At 37.5% G+C, this 14,555-nt stretch overlaps 1 protein-coding gene across 2 annotated transcripts; it reads right to left on the bottom strand.

Moving 5' to 3' along the window:
- Positions 1-820: 820 nt before the first annotated feature.
- Positions 821-14,555, bottom strand: LOC127453550 (meprin A subunit beta-like). 2 transcript variants are annotated; one of them, XM_051719979.1, is made up of 14 exons: positions 14,390-14,555; positions 14,095-14,136; positions 13,897-13,928; positions 13,728-13,806; positions 13,526-13,643; positions 13,133-13,311; positions 11,321-11,539; positions 8,196-8,351; positions 3,794-4,009; positions 3,187-3,624; positions 2,314-2,487; positions 1,933-2,041; positions 1,221-1,277; positions 821-993 (listed from the first exon to the last, which is right to left on the bottom strand). In XM_051719979.1, the coding sequence occupies exons 3-14, from the start codon at positions 13,900-13,902 to the stop codon at positions 903-905; spliced, it is 1,842 nt and encodes a 613-aa protein (XP_051575939.1). In that variant the 5' UTR covers positions 13,903-13,928; positions 14,095-14,136; positions 14,390-14,555; the 3' UTR covers positions 821-902. The 2 variants fall into 2 exon arrangements, with proteins under 2 accessions (XP_051575939.1, XP_051575941.1); XM_051719981.1 differs by having other exon boundaries at positions 14,417-14,555.

The raw sequence follows: 14,555 nt of genomic DNA, 5'->3' as shown, positions 1-14,555 counted from the left end.
GAATGTGTTCAAAAACTGTAGCTGCACATTTAAAGACAAATGTAGATGACTACCAAAGAGGGCGTGTCAAAAACAACCACCACATTGTTTAAAAAAAGACAAATATTGCAAATATTTAAACTCTTTAGAGATCATACAGTACGTCATTAAAGAGTTTAATATAGAAATATAATTTAAGCATCAGATTTATGACTAATATTAACATGTTGATTGCTTTATCACAGATAAATCAATATATATATATATATATTTTAAGAAGTTTACTTCCCAGGTTCAATACAAGTGAAGCTCAATCAGCAGCATTTGTGGCATAATGTTGATTACCGCAAAAATTATTTTGACTCGTCCCTCCTTTTCTTTAAAAAAAGTAAAAATTGAGGTTACACTGAGGCACTTACAATGGAAGTGAATGGGGCCAATTATTGGAGGGTTTAAATGCAGAAATGTGAAACTTAAAATTTTATAAAAGCACACATTAATTCTGTTAAACTCGTGTATAATTTTAGCTTTCAAATAGTTTAAATCGTCATTTTTACAGTAATTTTAGGTTTTGTTGACATTACATCATATTGTTTACATCTTGTGGCTATACTTCTGAATCAATGAGTATTTCAATGTTTACAAATTGTCCCCATTCACTTCCACTGTAAGTGCCTCACTGTAACCCATATTGCTGATTGGAGGGGCAAGTCAAAATATATATATATATTTTTTGTGGCAATCAACATTATGCTACAAATGCTGTTGATTGAGCTTAACTTGTATTGAACCCGAAATATTCCTTTAATTAAAAATACACATTTAGCAGTATCATATACCAGAGGGATGTAGATAGAAACAGAACTTGGAAATTTATTTCTAGTGTAGTCAGACTTAGGACTAAAAATAGTGATTTATCTTGATTAATTTACAAGCAAAACAAACAAAACCACCAGGAGGATCAGACAGGAGGGAGTTTCGGCATTGGAATTAGACAACCTGTCCAGATGCTCACTAAAAGAGAGTAGACATACAGATTTTAGGAAAATTTAATATATTATTACAAAACACTGTCTACCTATAGTAGTTCCTAGGTGTAATATTGATTTAATCTCATATATTTTTAAATGTACCAATATTGCAGTGATGCAGTAGCTTGTACTCTGCTGTAGCCTTTGTGGAAGTCTTTCCAACCTTATCTACCAATAATAATTTATAACCATATTAAAATTATGACCTACCACTTAGTGGGTGCTGGTGTAGTAATTGTTGAGGTTGTCTGAGGTATGGAAAGGGCTCTAGGAAACAAACAAAACAATTATACCTCAGGATTATATCAAGTGCTGAATTCACTTATTTTGCTCAGTCAAGTCTTTCTGACTACGATTTCTTTGTCTGATAGGTTTAGACATTAAAGGTGCTGAAAGCGATTTTTTTCATGTAAAAGTATGCAAAAAAATGTACTACTCCTTGAAAGATATTAAATAAATAAGTGTCGTGAGATACCTCAACAGTCTCTGTGACAGCTCTAGACTCTGTAAACAGCAAACAGAAATGTGTCCGTGTGCTGCAGACAATGACGCTGTGTGCCTGTCAATCATTGTGCGCGTTTTCATATTATTGTAGTTACAGCGAATTATTGAGGCATACTGCCATTTTTATGCCATGTTACTCATAACAGTTGTCAGTTGAGGGTGCTATTTTGCTGCTGTTGTTTTTGACAACCATTTCTGCTTATGTCTGTCTCAATAAAGCTCATTTGGTGTCTTTGGAGTGTGGGGTTTTGGAAAAAGGGGGGCATGGCTTATCGAACGGCTCAGCTTGGGGAAATTCTAGAATGACTAAAATCGCTCACTGCACTTCCAATATTTAGGTATTTACAAAGCTCTTTTAGTAATAAAAATGTTTTGACATTTTGAATGAGGGTATAGCAGTGGTTAAATAGATATGGACCTTGTGTCACATGATCTGTCCTTGGCACGTTCATCAGGAGAAATGTTGAAGCTCTTCACTGTCACTTTTGGGCAGGGTACAGAGTTACTCTTCAGTAGCCCTGAGATATCTAAAACAAAGTATTCTGGATTGGTAAACAACATTTATCTCAATGATCACTAAAAGTGTGACACCACGGCAAGTGTCTTGATTATTAAAAACAACTGTGGAATACATAAATGTTTGGTACAATCATGATGGTATGGTACCATGCTTAATAATCAGTAATCAGTTACCCATTTTAATTCTTGCCATTATCCTAAATTAGCCCAATTTGTTTAAAAAAAAGTAATACTTCCTTTATGTCAAACTAGTTCTTTTAAGCAACATCACAAAACCCACCTTGTATGCTGAAGAGAAATATGATGTCACCTCCCTTGATAAACTCTCTTTTAGTGAGGTCAGCTTTGTACATGTACTTTCCAAAGCCCAATCCACTATTCACATATACAGTCTCATTGCCAATGACAGTTGGAGTTCCAGTCTTTTGAGGATTGTCCCAGGAATCACTGCTGTCTGTAATAACAAAATATGTCTTGTAATAACAAAATATGGCTTTTAAAAAGCCCTTTAAAGATAAAGATAAAGGGTCTGTTCCAAAACTTAGTGAGCCTTACCAGCCTATATAGGCAGGTGTCTTCTATGGCAGCATCCTTATTGAAATGGAGCCTCATAAGAGAGCGATTTGGTATGCTCTACATAAACGCAGCTCCGTGCATCATTCAAACAGTGTTTTTCACACGCAGCGCATGAGAGACTCTATATTTCAATATATGTGATACTCTAATGACCGTAAATATATATAGCACACACAAATCTTACATAAAATATTTAGTTTCTGTCATATTAAACTCTTTTTTTAAATTTTTTTATCGATACTTTTAAGTATTGAACATATTATAAGTGTTTCAATCAAAATTGGTCTCGATTCGTCCGACATCTTGGATTTATTTTTCCACTGAGCTCATTACAGTGCATTCTGGGATCACCTAACCAGGGAAGGATACATACGATGCTACCTTAAAATCTGGCCAAAACTAGATATCTTATGAGGCAGCATAATTAAGATACCAACCTTTTGGAGCAGACTTTGCGTCAGGGGCGTGCCTATGATGCCTGAAATTGCCGCTCTGGAGGAAGCTCACTAGGTTTTGGAACAGAACCAAAAGCTATGATCTTCAGCTTACAAATATGTTGCATTAAAATATGACTCACAAGAAGTAGGCTCAGTGATGAGGGTTTGCTCATAGGACATGCGCTTCTGAATATGTGGATTCTGGTCAAGCACCTGGAAGGTCACTTGTCTCCATAAAAAAGGCCACTGCAGCTGGTTGTCATTTGCACCAGATACCAGACGAACATAAATTCCGAAGTAGTTCACAGACAGCCCTAAAAAAACCTGATAGCGATAACCATCCCAAGAGTAAAACAGTGGACTGTATATGTATTTGCCAGGCTTAGTGTTGCTCCAAAGCTTCTCAAAGTCCCTTATTTGCCATATCTGGGGGCACTCAGTCTCTGAAATATTGATATCATCCAGTGAGAAACCTCCACTGGAGTTTCCAGCTCCTCTACGTGCTTCAAATTCAACTTGGAAGGCTTTATTTGCATTCAGTGGCACATAACGCAGCTGCCAGTAATTAGAAGGGGGTTCTGCAAGAAATTAAACTGTAAGTAATAATGAAAACTTGAGGAACATCTTTTAAGATGCAGGCATACATGTATTTTTGTGGTTTGTTAGAGCTGTAAAACTAACAGTATTAATTGTTGTGAACTGTAATAAAATAAAGTTGTGTTTTATGTATCTGAGCAGTGGGAAAACCTGAGATTTGATCCATAGGTCTAAGAGTTCCTCTGCTGTCTTTATCCTTGTACTCTCTGATCCAGATGTTGAGCTGGTCATTCTCATTGCCACTGTGGAAGTAGTAGAACTGCAGGCATTGGGTTTTGCAGTCTCTTTTGGGGGTCATTATTTTACTCGCCAATCTGCCAGAGTCTTTTCTAGCCTCAGTGCTGAAGTGCATGAAGAAAGAGCTACCTGCAGGTATCAAAGGAGGTGTGTAAAGTTGACATATTCCCCTTATTCAGCCCCGCCCCTTTTCAGTGCTCTGCTCTTCAGTGTTTTGTCTCTTAACTTCCGGATTGCATGGAAGCTACTGAGAAGAGTCGAACAAAATGGATTGTGTGTGGGAGCACAGAAAGTATTTTTCTCCAAGATTTTATGGTGTGAGTCTGCACCACCATTTGCTATGTGAAAAGGTGTTTTGCTGTCACTGTTAATGTAAATTGGACCTGTCAGATCACATTCAGACAATTATGACCCACCTCTTTTTCATGATACAAGCGTTTAATTATTCTAAGTGTAATTCTGCTTAATTTTTTAGGTTTCAACTTTTTAAAAATTTGTGTTAAAATATTTTGTTGACAAGAAATTTCAAACAGTGACAGCTCATATTATTTCACATGCAAGTTCATGACGTAAAGGAAATTATATTTGTATGGGTAATGGCCATAGTGGTGGCTGACAGCCCAAAGCCCGCTGAAACGGTTTCAGTGGAAAAGCTCTCCCCAGCTTGATATTCATCAAGCACTGGAGGATAGACTGAGTGCAATCGTCAGTCAGACTCAGACCAACCATCATGGTCGCCAAGCTGAGTTTCATTCCTAAGAAGAAAACCTGAGGCCTGGGCACCAACACACTCTTCGCCCAATTGGCTCAAATGCTCTAAATATGCAAGACACAGATCCATGTGTTTGCAAGCGTGTCGTTGAGGTTACAACCCCAATTCCGAAAAAGTTGGGACTGTATGAAAATGGCTAATAAAAACAGTATGGTGTGATTTGTAAATTATATTCACCCTTTGCTATATTGACTACACATAATATGTGAATTTTATTGTTTTTTTGAAAATGTACAGTAATTTCAAATCAGATGATTGCATCTTCATGACTTGTGACAGCTAAGGATTGAAATTGCTTGTGAGCAAAATTATGAGACACTGTTTTCTGAGGTGCTGTGACATTTGATTGCATAGTTCCAAATTTATTTCTGATTATTTTAATTTTATCAGTAAATAAATGAAAAAAGACATTACTATTGTGCTGCGACGGAATATCTGGTTCAGTCGATGCTTTATTCCTAACCAATTTAGCCACAGTACTGAATAAACACCTAGGATTGTTGTGGTTATTTTCTATGAGTTTGCTAAATTATGCTGACCTGGCAGCTTTTAGTCTGTAGCTACAGACACTATCCTTCCATGCACCGCAAAATACCTCTAATTTTGTATTCTTCCACTTGCGCTCCATTTTCGAAGCTGCTCTCTTGAGAGCATGAGTGTGATCATTGTACCACGGTGTGAGGCTTTTTTCTTTAATTTTCTTTAATCAAAGGGGGGTGACACTATCAAGAGTGCTAGAGAAGACTGTATTTATACTTTGTTATTACATCAAGTTCTTCTAGACTCTTTGGCTTACTGAGTATGTGAGACAATTCTGAAAGATTATTAGTGAAGCTATCTTTTTTTTGTGTGTGTATTTTCTCCCCAAAAAGTCATCGTGGTGGCATAGTGACTTGCCTCAATCCAGGTGGCAGAGGACGAATCTCAGTTGCCTCCATGTCTGAGACAGTAAATCTGCGCATCTTATCACGTGGCTTGTTGAGCGCGTTATCGCAGAGACCTAGCGCGTGTGGAGGCTCACACAATTCTCCGTGGCATCCACGCACAACTCACCACGGACCCCACCGAGAACGAGAACCACATTATAGCGACCACGAGGAGGTTAATCCAACATGACTCTACCCACCCTAGCAACCGGGCCAATTGGTTGCTTAGGAAGCCTGACTGGAATCACTCAGCATGCCCTGGATTCGAACTTGTGACTTCAGGTGTGGTAGTCAGCGTCTTTACTTGCTGAGCTACCCAGGCCCCAGTGAAGCTATCTTTAATGGTCGAAAGAATAGTTCTACCTGAATGATAGCATGGTGTAGATTGAGTGACATTAGCTGATTGCAACAAACAAGAGATGAGGTAATGATCTGAGATGTCATTGCTCTGCGGTAGAATTTCTATAGTATCAACATCAACTCCATATGACAGAATTACATCTAGCGTATGATTATGGCGATGAGTTGGTCCTGTCACATATTGTCTGACTCCAAGAGAGTTGAAAATAATGATAAATGCTAATCCCAATGAGTCATTTTCATTATCTATGTGAATGTTGAAGTCACAAACAATTAAAGCTCTATCTACATTAACTACTAGATCTGATAGAAAATTTGCAAACCAAGGAAACCAGAGTAAGGCCTGGATGATCTATATACTGTAGCAAAGTCAGCTTAAGCTAAAGTCAGCTTAAATTTATATCCTGTCCTCTTAGTAACACCAAAAACTTCACTGTAAATTGTAGCAACACCTTGACCCTTCGGATGAGGCTCATGTTTATAACAATAACCTGTGGAGTAGATTCATTTAAACTATTATATTCATCTGGTTTAAGCCAGGTTTCAGTCAAACAGAGCACATGCAAACTATGATCTGTAATAATTTATTTTACTATTAGTGCTTTGGTAGAAAGAGATCTAATGTTTAGTATCCCTACCTTTTATATCATGTTTATCTTCAAAAAAAATTTCAAGTTTGACATTAATCAATTTATTTTCTAAACGATTTAGTGAGAGTTTTGTGTTTGGAAGTTCGGGGAACAGACACAGTCTCTATGTGATATCTAGGTGATACAGTCTCTATGTGTTGTAGTTTATGTGACCTGTGTGACGTCTAAAGGCAGCTAGCAGACGTTCAGATTAACCAGTTTACCTGCTTCCTGACCTGGGCCCCAGTTAGTCAAATTCTATCATTATTAAGACTATGTGTCAAATTACTAGAGGAGACTGGCACCTTCCCTGGAGGGATGGAGTCCGTCTCTCTTTAGCAGGTCAGGTCTACCCCAAAAACTCTTCCAATTGTCTATAAATCCTATGCTATTCTCCAGACACCACTCAGACATCCAGCCATTCAGTGACACTCATCTGCTCTTCACCACGATGAGCAGGGAGGGGGCCAGAGCATTTGTCTGACATCATTTTTGCAAGTTCACACAACTCTTTAACATTATTTCTAGTGATCTCCGACTGGCGAAGCTGGACATCGTTAATGCCGACATGCATAACAATTTTAGAAAAGCTACATTTAGCCAGCACTTGTAAATTTGATCTGATGTCAGACACTCTGGCACCCAAAATGCATTTAACAATAGTGGCTGGAGTCTCTATTTCCACATTCCTTACAACAGAATCACCGATTATTAGGGCCTTTTCAACATGATTCTCAGTGGGTGCATCACTGAGTGGGGAGAATCGATTGGAAACCCTAACAGGAACGAGAGAGTGGTGTCGATTTACTGTGCGAGTATGCCGCCGAGACGTCACCCAATCGCCCTGCTGCAGGTGCTCTTCAGCCGGGACCAAAGTGTGTGTGTTGCTCGCTGTACTACCAGCATCTGAAACAGTATTTATCGGCTTCTATTTCTCACTGACCTCCACTAGCATTTGGATGCGTGTCTCTAACTCATTAATCTTCTCCGTCAGCTTGACAAATTCCTTACATTTATCACAAGTAAACCCCTCACTGCTGACGGAAGAAGCTATAGTAAACATGTGGCATGTAATGCAGGAAACAATAACATGAGCGGATGCCATGACTTACCGCAAATGTTTGTTGTTGTTGTTGTGGTTGTTCTTGAGCGGTGAGGGTTTGAGATTGATTTGGTTCCAAAATTAGCAGATGTTTGAGATTGATGCAGTAATCCGCGTAAAACACAGTGGAGAAAATGAATGCACGCAGTCGAGATGAGAGATGTAGAGAAGCGGAAAAAAGAAGAAAAAAAAAGAAAAAAAAATAGAGAAACGGGTATGTGTGGTAATATACACACAGATGAAACAGTAGAAAAGCAGAAAAACCTGAAGCACGCGGTAAAATGGCAAAGGATAAAACGATGAACGTATAACAATAAGAATAAGCAATGCTAAGCAGGCTAGCAAACTACAAACACTCGTGCAACGTGCCGTCAGCAACAGTAATGGCAAAACACCCAAAAAACAGTATACCATTGCTTTTGCATCTAAAGTCTCTTCCTGTACAAAGCACAAGAGTTCTTGATTATATCAAAACAGAAATTTTCTAACAACATTCAATGACTGTGACATTGGTTACAAATCTCACCATTTGGTTGTTTGCCCAAGTAGGTGTGGTCAGTCACATTGAGTCTTCTCACTGAGCTCACTCTCTTCCATCCATTTTCAGAAGTAGAACAGACACTCATCTGACACATAGTTTTGTTATCAAAGCTACAGTGGTCAAGGAAAGAAATGGACGAATCTGTAATGCAAACAAAATGTGTAAACAAGCTAAATTTGTTTGTTGTGTCTGAGTGCTCTTAGGTCCCACTCCATAGTGCCTATTTGGTACTACTGTATGTAACTCTGACTGCAACATTCAAATTAAAGGGATAGTTCATCCAAAAATTCTCTCATCATTTACTCACCCTCATGCCATCCCAGATATGTATGACTTTCTTTCTTCTGCTGACAACAAACAAAGATTTTTAGAATAATATTTCAGCTCTGTAGGTCCATACAGTGCAAGTGAATGGTGATCAGACCTTCATAGCTCCAAAAATCACACAAAGGCCACATAAAAGTAATCGATACGACTCCAGCAGTTAAATCTATATCTTCAGAAAAGATATGTTAGGTGTGGGTGAGAAACATCAAAATTTGAGTCCTTTTTTACTCTAAATCTCCAATTTCACTTTCACATCTGAAAGGGAAAGTGGAGATTTAGAGTAAAGAAAGGACTTACATTTTTATCTGTTCTCACCCACACCATATCTCTTCTGAAGATATAGATTTAACCACTGGAGTCCTAAGGGTTACTTTTATGCAGTGGCGAATTCTCAGGGCCAGCAAAGCCTTCTCTTTGTCTAATAAATAAATATTTTTTATCCTTTCATTCTCATTCACCTTTTTGCCTATTTATTTCCAATCGCTTTCCACTCCTAATTCATCTAAAAACAAATAGCAAACAACGAATAGTTTATCTAATCAGAATTTATTCCTTGATTCTTACAAGCGAAGCATGATGACCTGTTCACAAATCGCATTCCCAAAGCCGAGCGCTTGAGTCTAAGCTCCACCCCGTTAAGCCTTCAGAATTTCTACAGAATCCCTTAACAGTGCAGTGAATAGGCATCTAAAGTCAGATTGTCCGATTTATCAGCCAATCAGATTGATTTATTTGTTCTTGGTGGGTGTGATCTTTAGGATATGTCCCGGTCGATGCCTTCTAGCTGGCCTTGAGTGACGCAATCATGCTTTAAGTAATGTACATAATTTGAAAGCGAAGACCGAGATCTCGCTGACGAATCGGCTGTCATCACTGCCTCATCACCACTGAGAAAACCTGAGATGTTCTGCATGACTGTGTTTTTGCTTAATTTATTAAACAGGAAAGGAGGACTGATTTTCACTTCAAGCAAATTGGTAAGTGCTTTTTGCATTGTTATAGCAACATCAGGAATTTTCTAAGTGTACATTAGGCTGCTTGAGCATTCAGTGTTGAATCAAGTTTTGAAAAGTAGTGCTGCGTTCCATTCAACTCGGAAAATTGGATTTTACAACTTCCTACTTGGAAAAGTGCAATGGAATGCATCTTGAAGTCAGAATTACAACTTGTAGGCTCGTGCAGAAATTCTCAACTCCGATTTTGCCGAGATGCAAGTGCACGGTGTCACACAAACATGTCGACACTCAGGGAGATGTTTAAAGTAAGTGATAAACGTTCACTTTATTAAGTAATATCGATAAATGAGTTTGTTTCCACATTACATGATATTGAAGCTTGTTTAACAAATGCCTGCAGAAACAGGTGTATAAAACATTATAATCTCTTTTGATAATCGTACACCTGAAGCACAAATGCTAGCGCTGCAGCACTGTTTATAGTCTCCTAGCAATTGCTAGGAGACATCTCTAATGAGAGTCAAACTCCTGCTAAGCTAACGGAAGCGTTGCAGTTCCGAATTTCGGGGAATGGAATGCATTTATGGTCGGAGATATAAAGTAGGAATATCCCACATCCAACTTGAATGGAACACAGCATAACCGTGTACCCTGACGAAACAAAATGTATTGCAAGCAACATTTAAATCACATATATTATTAGATAGGTTATTCCAGGTATTATAAACCTCCTTGGTAGATTCATATGAAAAATTATGATTTTTGAATGTCTGTTTGGGAGATGTTCAATTCACAAAACAGTCATGCTGCAGTTAAAATTAGCCTTGCTTGAGCATTAAGTGCTGTTTCAAGTTCTGGCTTTCGTGCGTGGACGTGTTTTTAAAATGTCAGTTGGTATTACTAGTTAGCTGCGACATAATGTATGATGCCCAAAGGCATAGGGTGTCTTATTTTTTGTGAAACTGTGTTTTCTTAATGGCATAAATCACACTGAAGGCCTAGACTTTAAATGCATGGCCTGCCACTGCAATATTTAGATTGCAAATATTATTAGATAGCTTTTTCCTGGTATAAGACCTTCTTGGTTTTGGCTTTTGCGCGTGGACGTGTTTTAAAAATGTCAGTTGGTATTATTATTTGGCTGCTATGTAATGTATGATGTCCATAGGCATAGGGTGTCTTATTAATTGTGAAACAGTGTTTTCTTAATGGCATGAATCGCACTGAAGGCCTAGACTTTAAATGCACGGCCCGCCACTGCAATATTTAGATCGCATATATTATTAGATAGCTTTTTCCTGGTATAAGACCTTCTTGGTTTTGGCTTTTGCACGTGGACGTGTTTTAAAAATTTGGCTGCTATGTAATGTATGATGTCCATAGGCATAGGGTGTCTTATTAATTGTGAAACAGTGTTTTCTTAATGGCATGAATTGCACTGAAGGCCAAGACTTAAAATGCATGGGCCACCACTGCTTTTATGTTTCCTTTATGTTATTTTTGGAGCTATAAAGGTCTGATCACCATTAACTTGAATTGTATTGACCTACAGAGCTGAAATATTATTCCAAAAATCTTTGTTTGTGTTCTGCTGAAGAAAGAAAGTCATACACATCTGGGATGGCATGAGGTTGAATAAATGATGAGAATTTTTTTTTTGTTGGGTGAACTATCCCTTTAAATACTTCAGGCGTACATACATAGGGACTACTGAAATATTCAGCAACCAACAACTACAACCATAAGGTAATTTTATTATAACAGCGAAACCACTTTGATAAACTGCAACAAAAATTAATAAATAAGAACTGTCTGCAAAATACTCACTGCATTTATAGATGTTGTTGAGTTCAAGCACGTCGTATTCACTCATGTCTAAGTGTTGACCAATCACATCTTTAAACTCAGGAAACTTGGTAATGATTGTGGGTCCATTACCGTTGCTGTAGGCATTTTTATTATAATGCATCACAGATGTGTAGTCATATGGGACGCCTCCAGTTCTGGTCCTGTTCTCAGTGTATTTAATGAAATTGCCTTCATGCCCTGAAAATAAAGCCAAAATTAAGGTGGATGTTGATAAGAAATGCATTAAATAAGTGCTCTTAAAGGCACGCTCAGTAATTTTTTGTTTATGTTGCTTAACTTAAGCAACAGGGCCCCAGGTTGTAAGTGGGCCTCAAACAGTGTATCTGAGAGGTGCAGAGTGGAAGCAGAGCGGAGTGGGAGGGTGATTTTGCCTAGAGGCCCAGGGAAGAGCGTTTTGAATGAATGACATGACATGACATTGAAAGACGATAGAGCGCAACAGTGCCCGCCCACTTGCTCAGATGTCTGGGTTCTGGATTTTTCCCATTCATTTTTCCCATAAACTTTTCAAAAAATCCTCCATAAAAGACTTGTAAGCCATGAACCAAACCAACCATCTCCGAGGTAAATCACAACATCACAAACTTTGTTTTGAGGCAAAAAAGTATTTGAAAATCAGACAAAAAGACAAAGGTACAAGACTGTGTACTTACCATCTTTCATGAGGCACGGACTGTAATCCCAAGAAGCATTGCGAATGATATCATTGAATATAAAATTATGGGAATACGTAAAGCTATTAATTTTAGGTTGTTGATTATACTGTAAGTATAAAAATAGTATATTTTATGTTATTTGCAAAATATTATGATATGTATAAATAGATAAGTAGTTTAAGGGTGAAGAGACACCTACTTGATTTTGTCATTTACAGTGGGCATGGGAGTCGGCGGTCACGCCGAGGCACATTTCGTGGGCTTGGTTGGCTGTGGTTCTCTGATTGGTAAAGCTTTCTCTGCTGGACCATGGGTAATCAAGTTGTTTACCATGAATTCCACTATCAAACATGATTTTTAAATAATGGAGTTGAAATAATGTAGACAAATGGCTTCAACAGAAGCATATACCATCAAAGAACAACCTCAGAGCTCAAGGTAGGTCTGTAAGGTTTATAAGTTATTGTTGAAAATTAATTTGTCTATGGAAAAAATGTATGGGGTTTTTAATTTCTGAACCAGACTGTTGCGCTCTACAGAATAATTAAAAAAAAAATTATTATCCGTAAGATGGACTGAATTGTAGAAATCCTGTTATGGGCTGGGTTTCCTCATAACGTGGCAACTAACGGTTTTAAACTCAGAAAGTTGTACGTTATTTTACACTGGAGTTACTTCTGTTTCCCAAACCAGCATGTTGATTACTCGTTATTTGGTTTTCATACTAGTTCTTTGTTATGGGAGCTGTCCAAGGTGCTGAACTAAAGCAGAAACTAAAATAGTGCAGAAACTCTGCCAAACTTGGAAATTGCATGTAATCTTATCAAGGCAGCAAAAGTTTTTAATTAGCTATTAATGAAAATAGACATGATAAATTAGGCTTGACTTACATTATCTGTCAAATACGGGCATCAGACTGCTGAGACTGCCCTGTTTCAATTTTGGTCCTTTTGAACACTTTTCAAAAGTACTATTTACTTAATATGTAAAACTTTTAAAGAGGAAAAAAATTACATTATGGTCAATGAGTCAGTGTATAGTCACAATACTAGTTTACAGTGTTTCTTACAAAACATACATTGTAACTAGAATAGGTGCAAAATTATAGCACAACCTTTCCTTATGTTTTCGTAGACGATTGTGACATAATTATCTCTGTCATATCTTGACAGCTCATGGATGAATCCCAGTGCATGGAGAAACTCATGCTCAACAATAGTTTTTTTTGCACAGCCATCTCCAATGGAAAGAGTCTGGCCTGAAGAAACTGCTCGCCCGATAGATGACCAACACCTATGAAATCAGTGAGGGAACACAGTACATCAATTTTACTTTTTGACTTTGTATATTAGTTTTGTTTTCAGGCATTTAAGCCAAAACCTTAAGATCAAAAGATTACGAAAAAGAGTTTATTAGCTCAGATGTTATACCATAAATTCAGTATAGAATCGTTAAGGCCATATCAGAATAGTATGTCAGTGGATTATTAACTGGATTTATACAATACCCTTCATGCTTCTCCACAGAGATGTAAAAATCTTCTGCTGTCCTGGGCTTGAAATCGATACATGATTTTAGTCTGAACTGCTCAAAGGCCCTCATAATAATTCCTTTACTGACCATACCTATAAAGACAATCAAAAGTACATCATGTTTGAAGAATGGAAAACAGATTAAACATAAGTGAGAAATAATCCATATTTTCTTACTCAGATTCGAATTCAGCAAGTAGGGGACAGGGATATCCCACTGGGGCTGATTCATAATAAGAAAGCTTCTTTGCTTATCCTTGAAAGCAGATAGATATATATTTGTAATACATTTTTGAAAATATCCAATATAGTGCTCTCTAATGCAAAGTCTTAGAACAGAACTCACCACCATAATGTCTCCTTCTTGAAAACTTAAACCTAATATAAAAAAATGAGTCTTTTTGACAACTGTTCAGTTTACAGTACATTTGCTCACATATTATGTAACATGAGTAAAAACAAGCATTTTTGGACAAAAATAGATATGTTACCTTACAGTTTCTATAAATGTATTGGGATGCTTGAGATAATACACTGGTTTTACCTTTGTTTATATCTACAATGTCCTTCCATTCCTCAGTGATGTCTTTAAGAAAACATTATGGAATAAATAAGACACATAACAATACGATAAGAAAACAAAACGGTGTGCATTGTGTGTTAGTCAAAAATTATTTTTGTGAAATTAAGTAAGATAAAATTATCAAAGAGAAATCATACAATCAGACAGCAATTTGTCAAAATGGGGGCGGCAACCAATGACACGCATGCCATCATTGGGACGTGAAGTGATAATCACGTGCACGCGACAGCGAGAGAGAAACTAGTAATTTATTTACTTGTAGTAAGTAGTAGGTCCCGATCACCTTTATGTCAATCTAAGTCTTGATGTAATCCTTCCTCATAATCATTCAGCATGTTTTATGTGGTTATGAACTGAATGGGAAGCTAAACATTATTAAAGTGTGACGAGCCTGCACAATTCAGCGGACGGGAATAGCGCGT

Source organism: Myxocyprinus asiaticus, chromosome 16, assembly GCF_019703515.2.
Source record: "Myxocyprinus asiaticus isolate MX2 ecotype Aquarium Trade chromosome 16, UBuf_Myxa_2, whole genome shotgun sequence".
Classification (NCBI taxonomy): Eukaryota; Metazoa; Chordata; class Actinopteri; order Cypriniformes; family Catostomidae; genus Myxocyprinus; species Myxocyprinus asiaticus.
Note: the sequence above shows the minus strand (reverse complement) of the source record. Positions and strands in the feature narration are given on the sequence as shown.

Bases quoted from the DNA above. Each gene is read 5' to 3' on its own strand.
- LOC127453550 (XM_051719979.1), bottom strand. The intron at 11,540-13,132 runs GTTGTGCTATAA...CTTTATTTTCAG, and splicing joins CTACGAAAACATAAGGAAAG to GGCATGAAGGCAATTTCATT. The intron at 1,278-1,932 runs GTCCATATCTAT...TTTGTTTCCTAG, and splicing joins GACAGATCATGTGACACAAG to AGCCCTTTCCATACCTCAGA.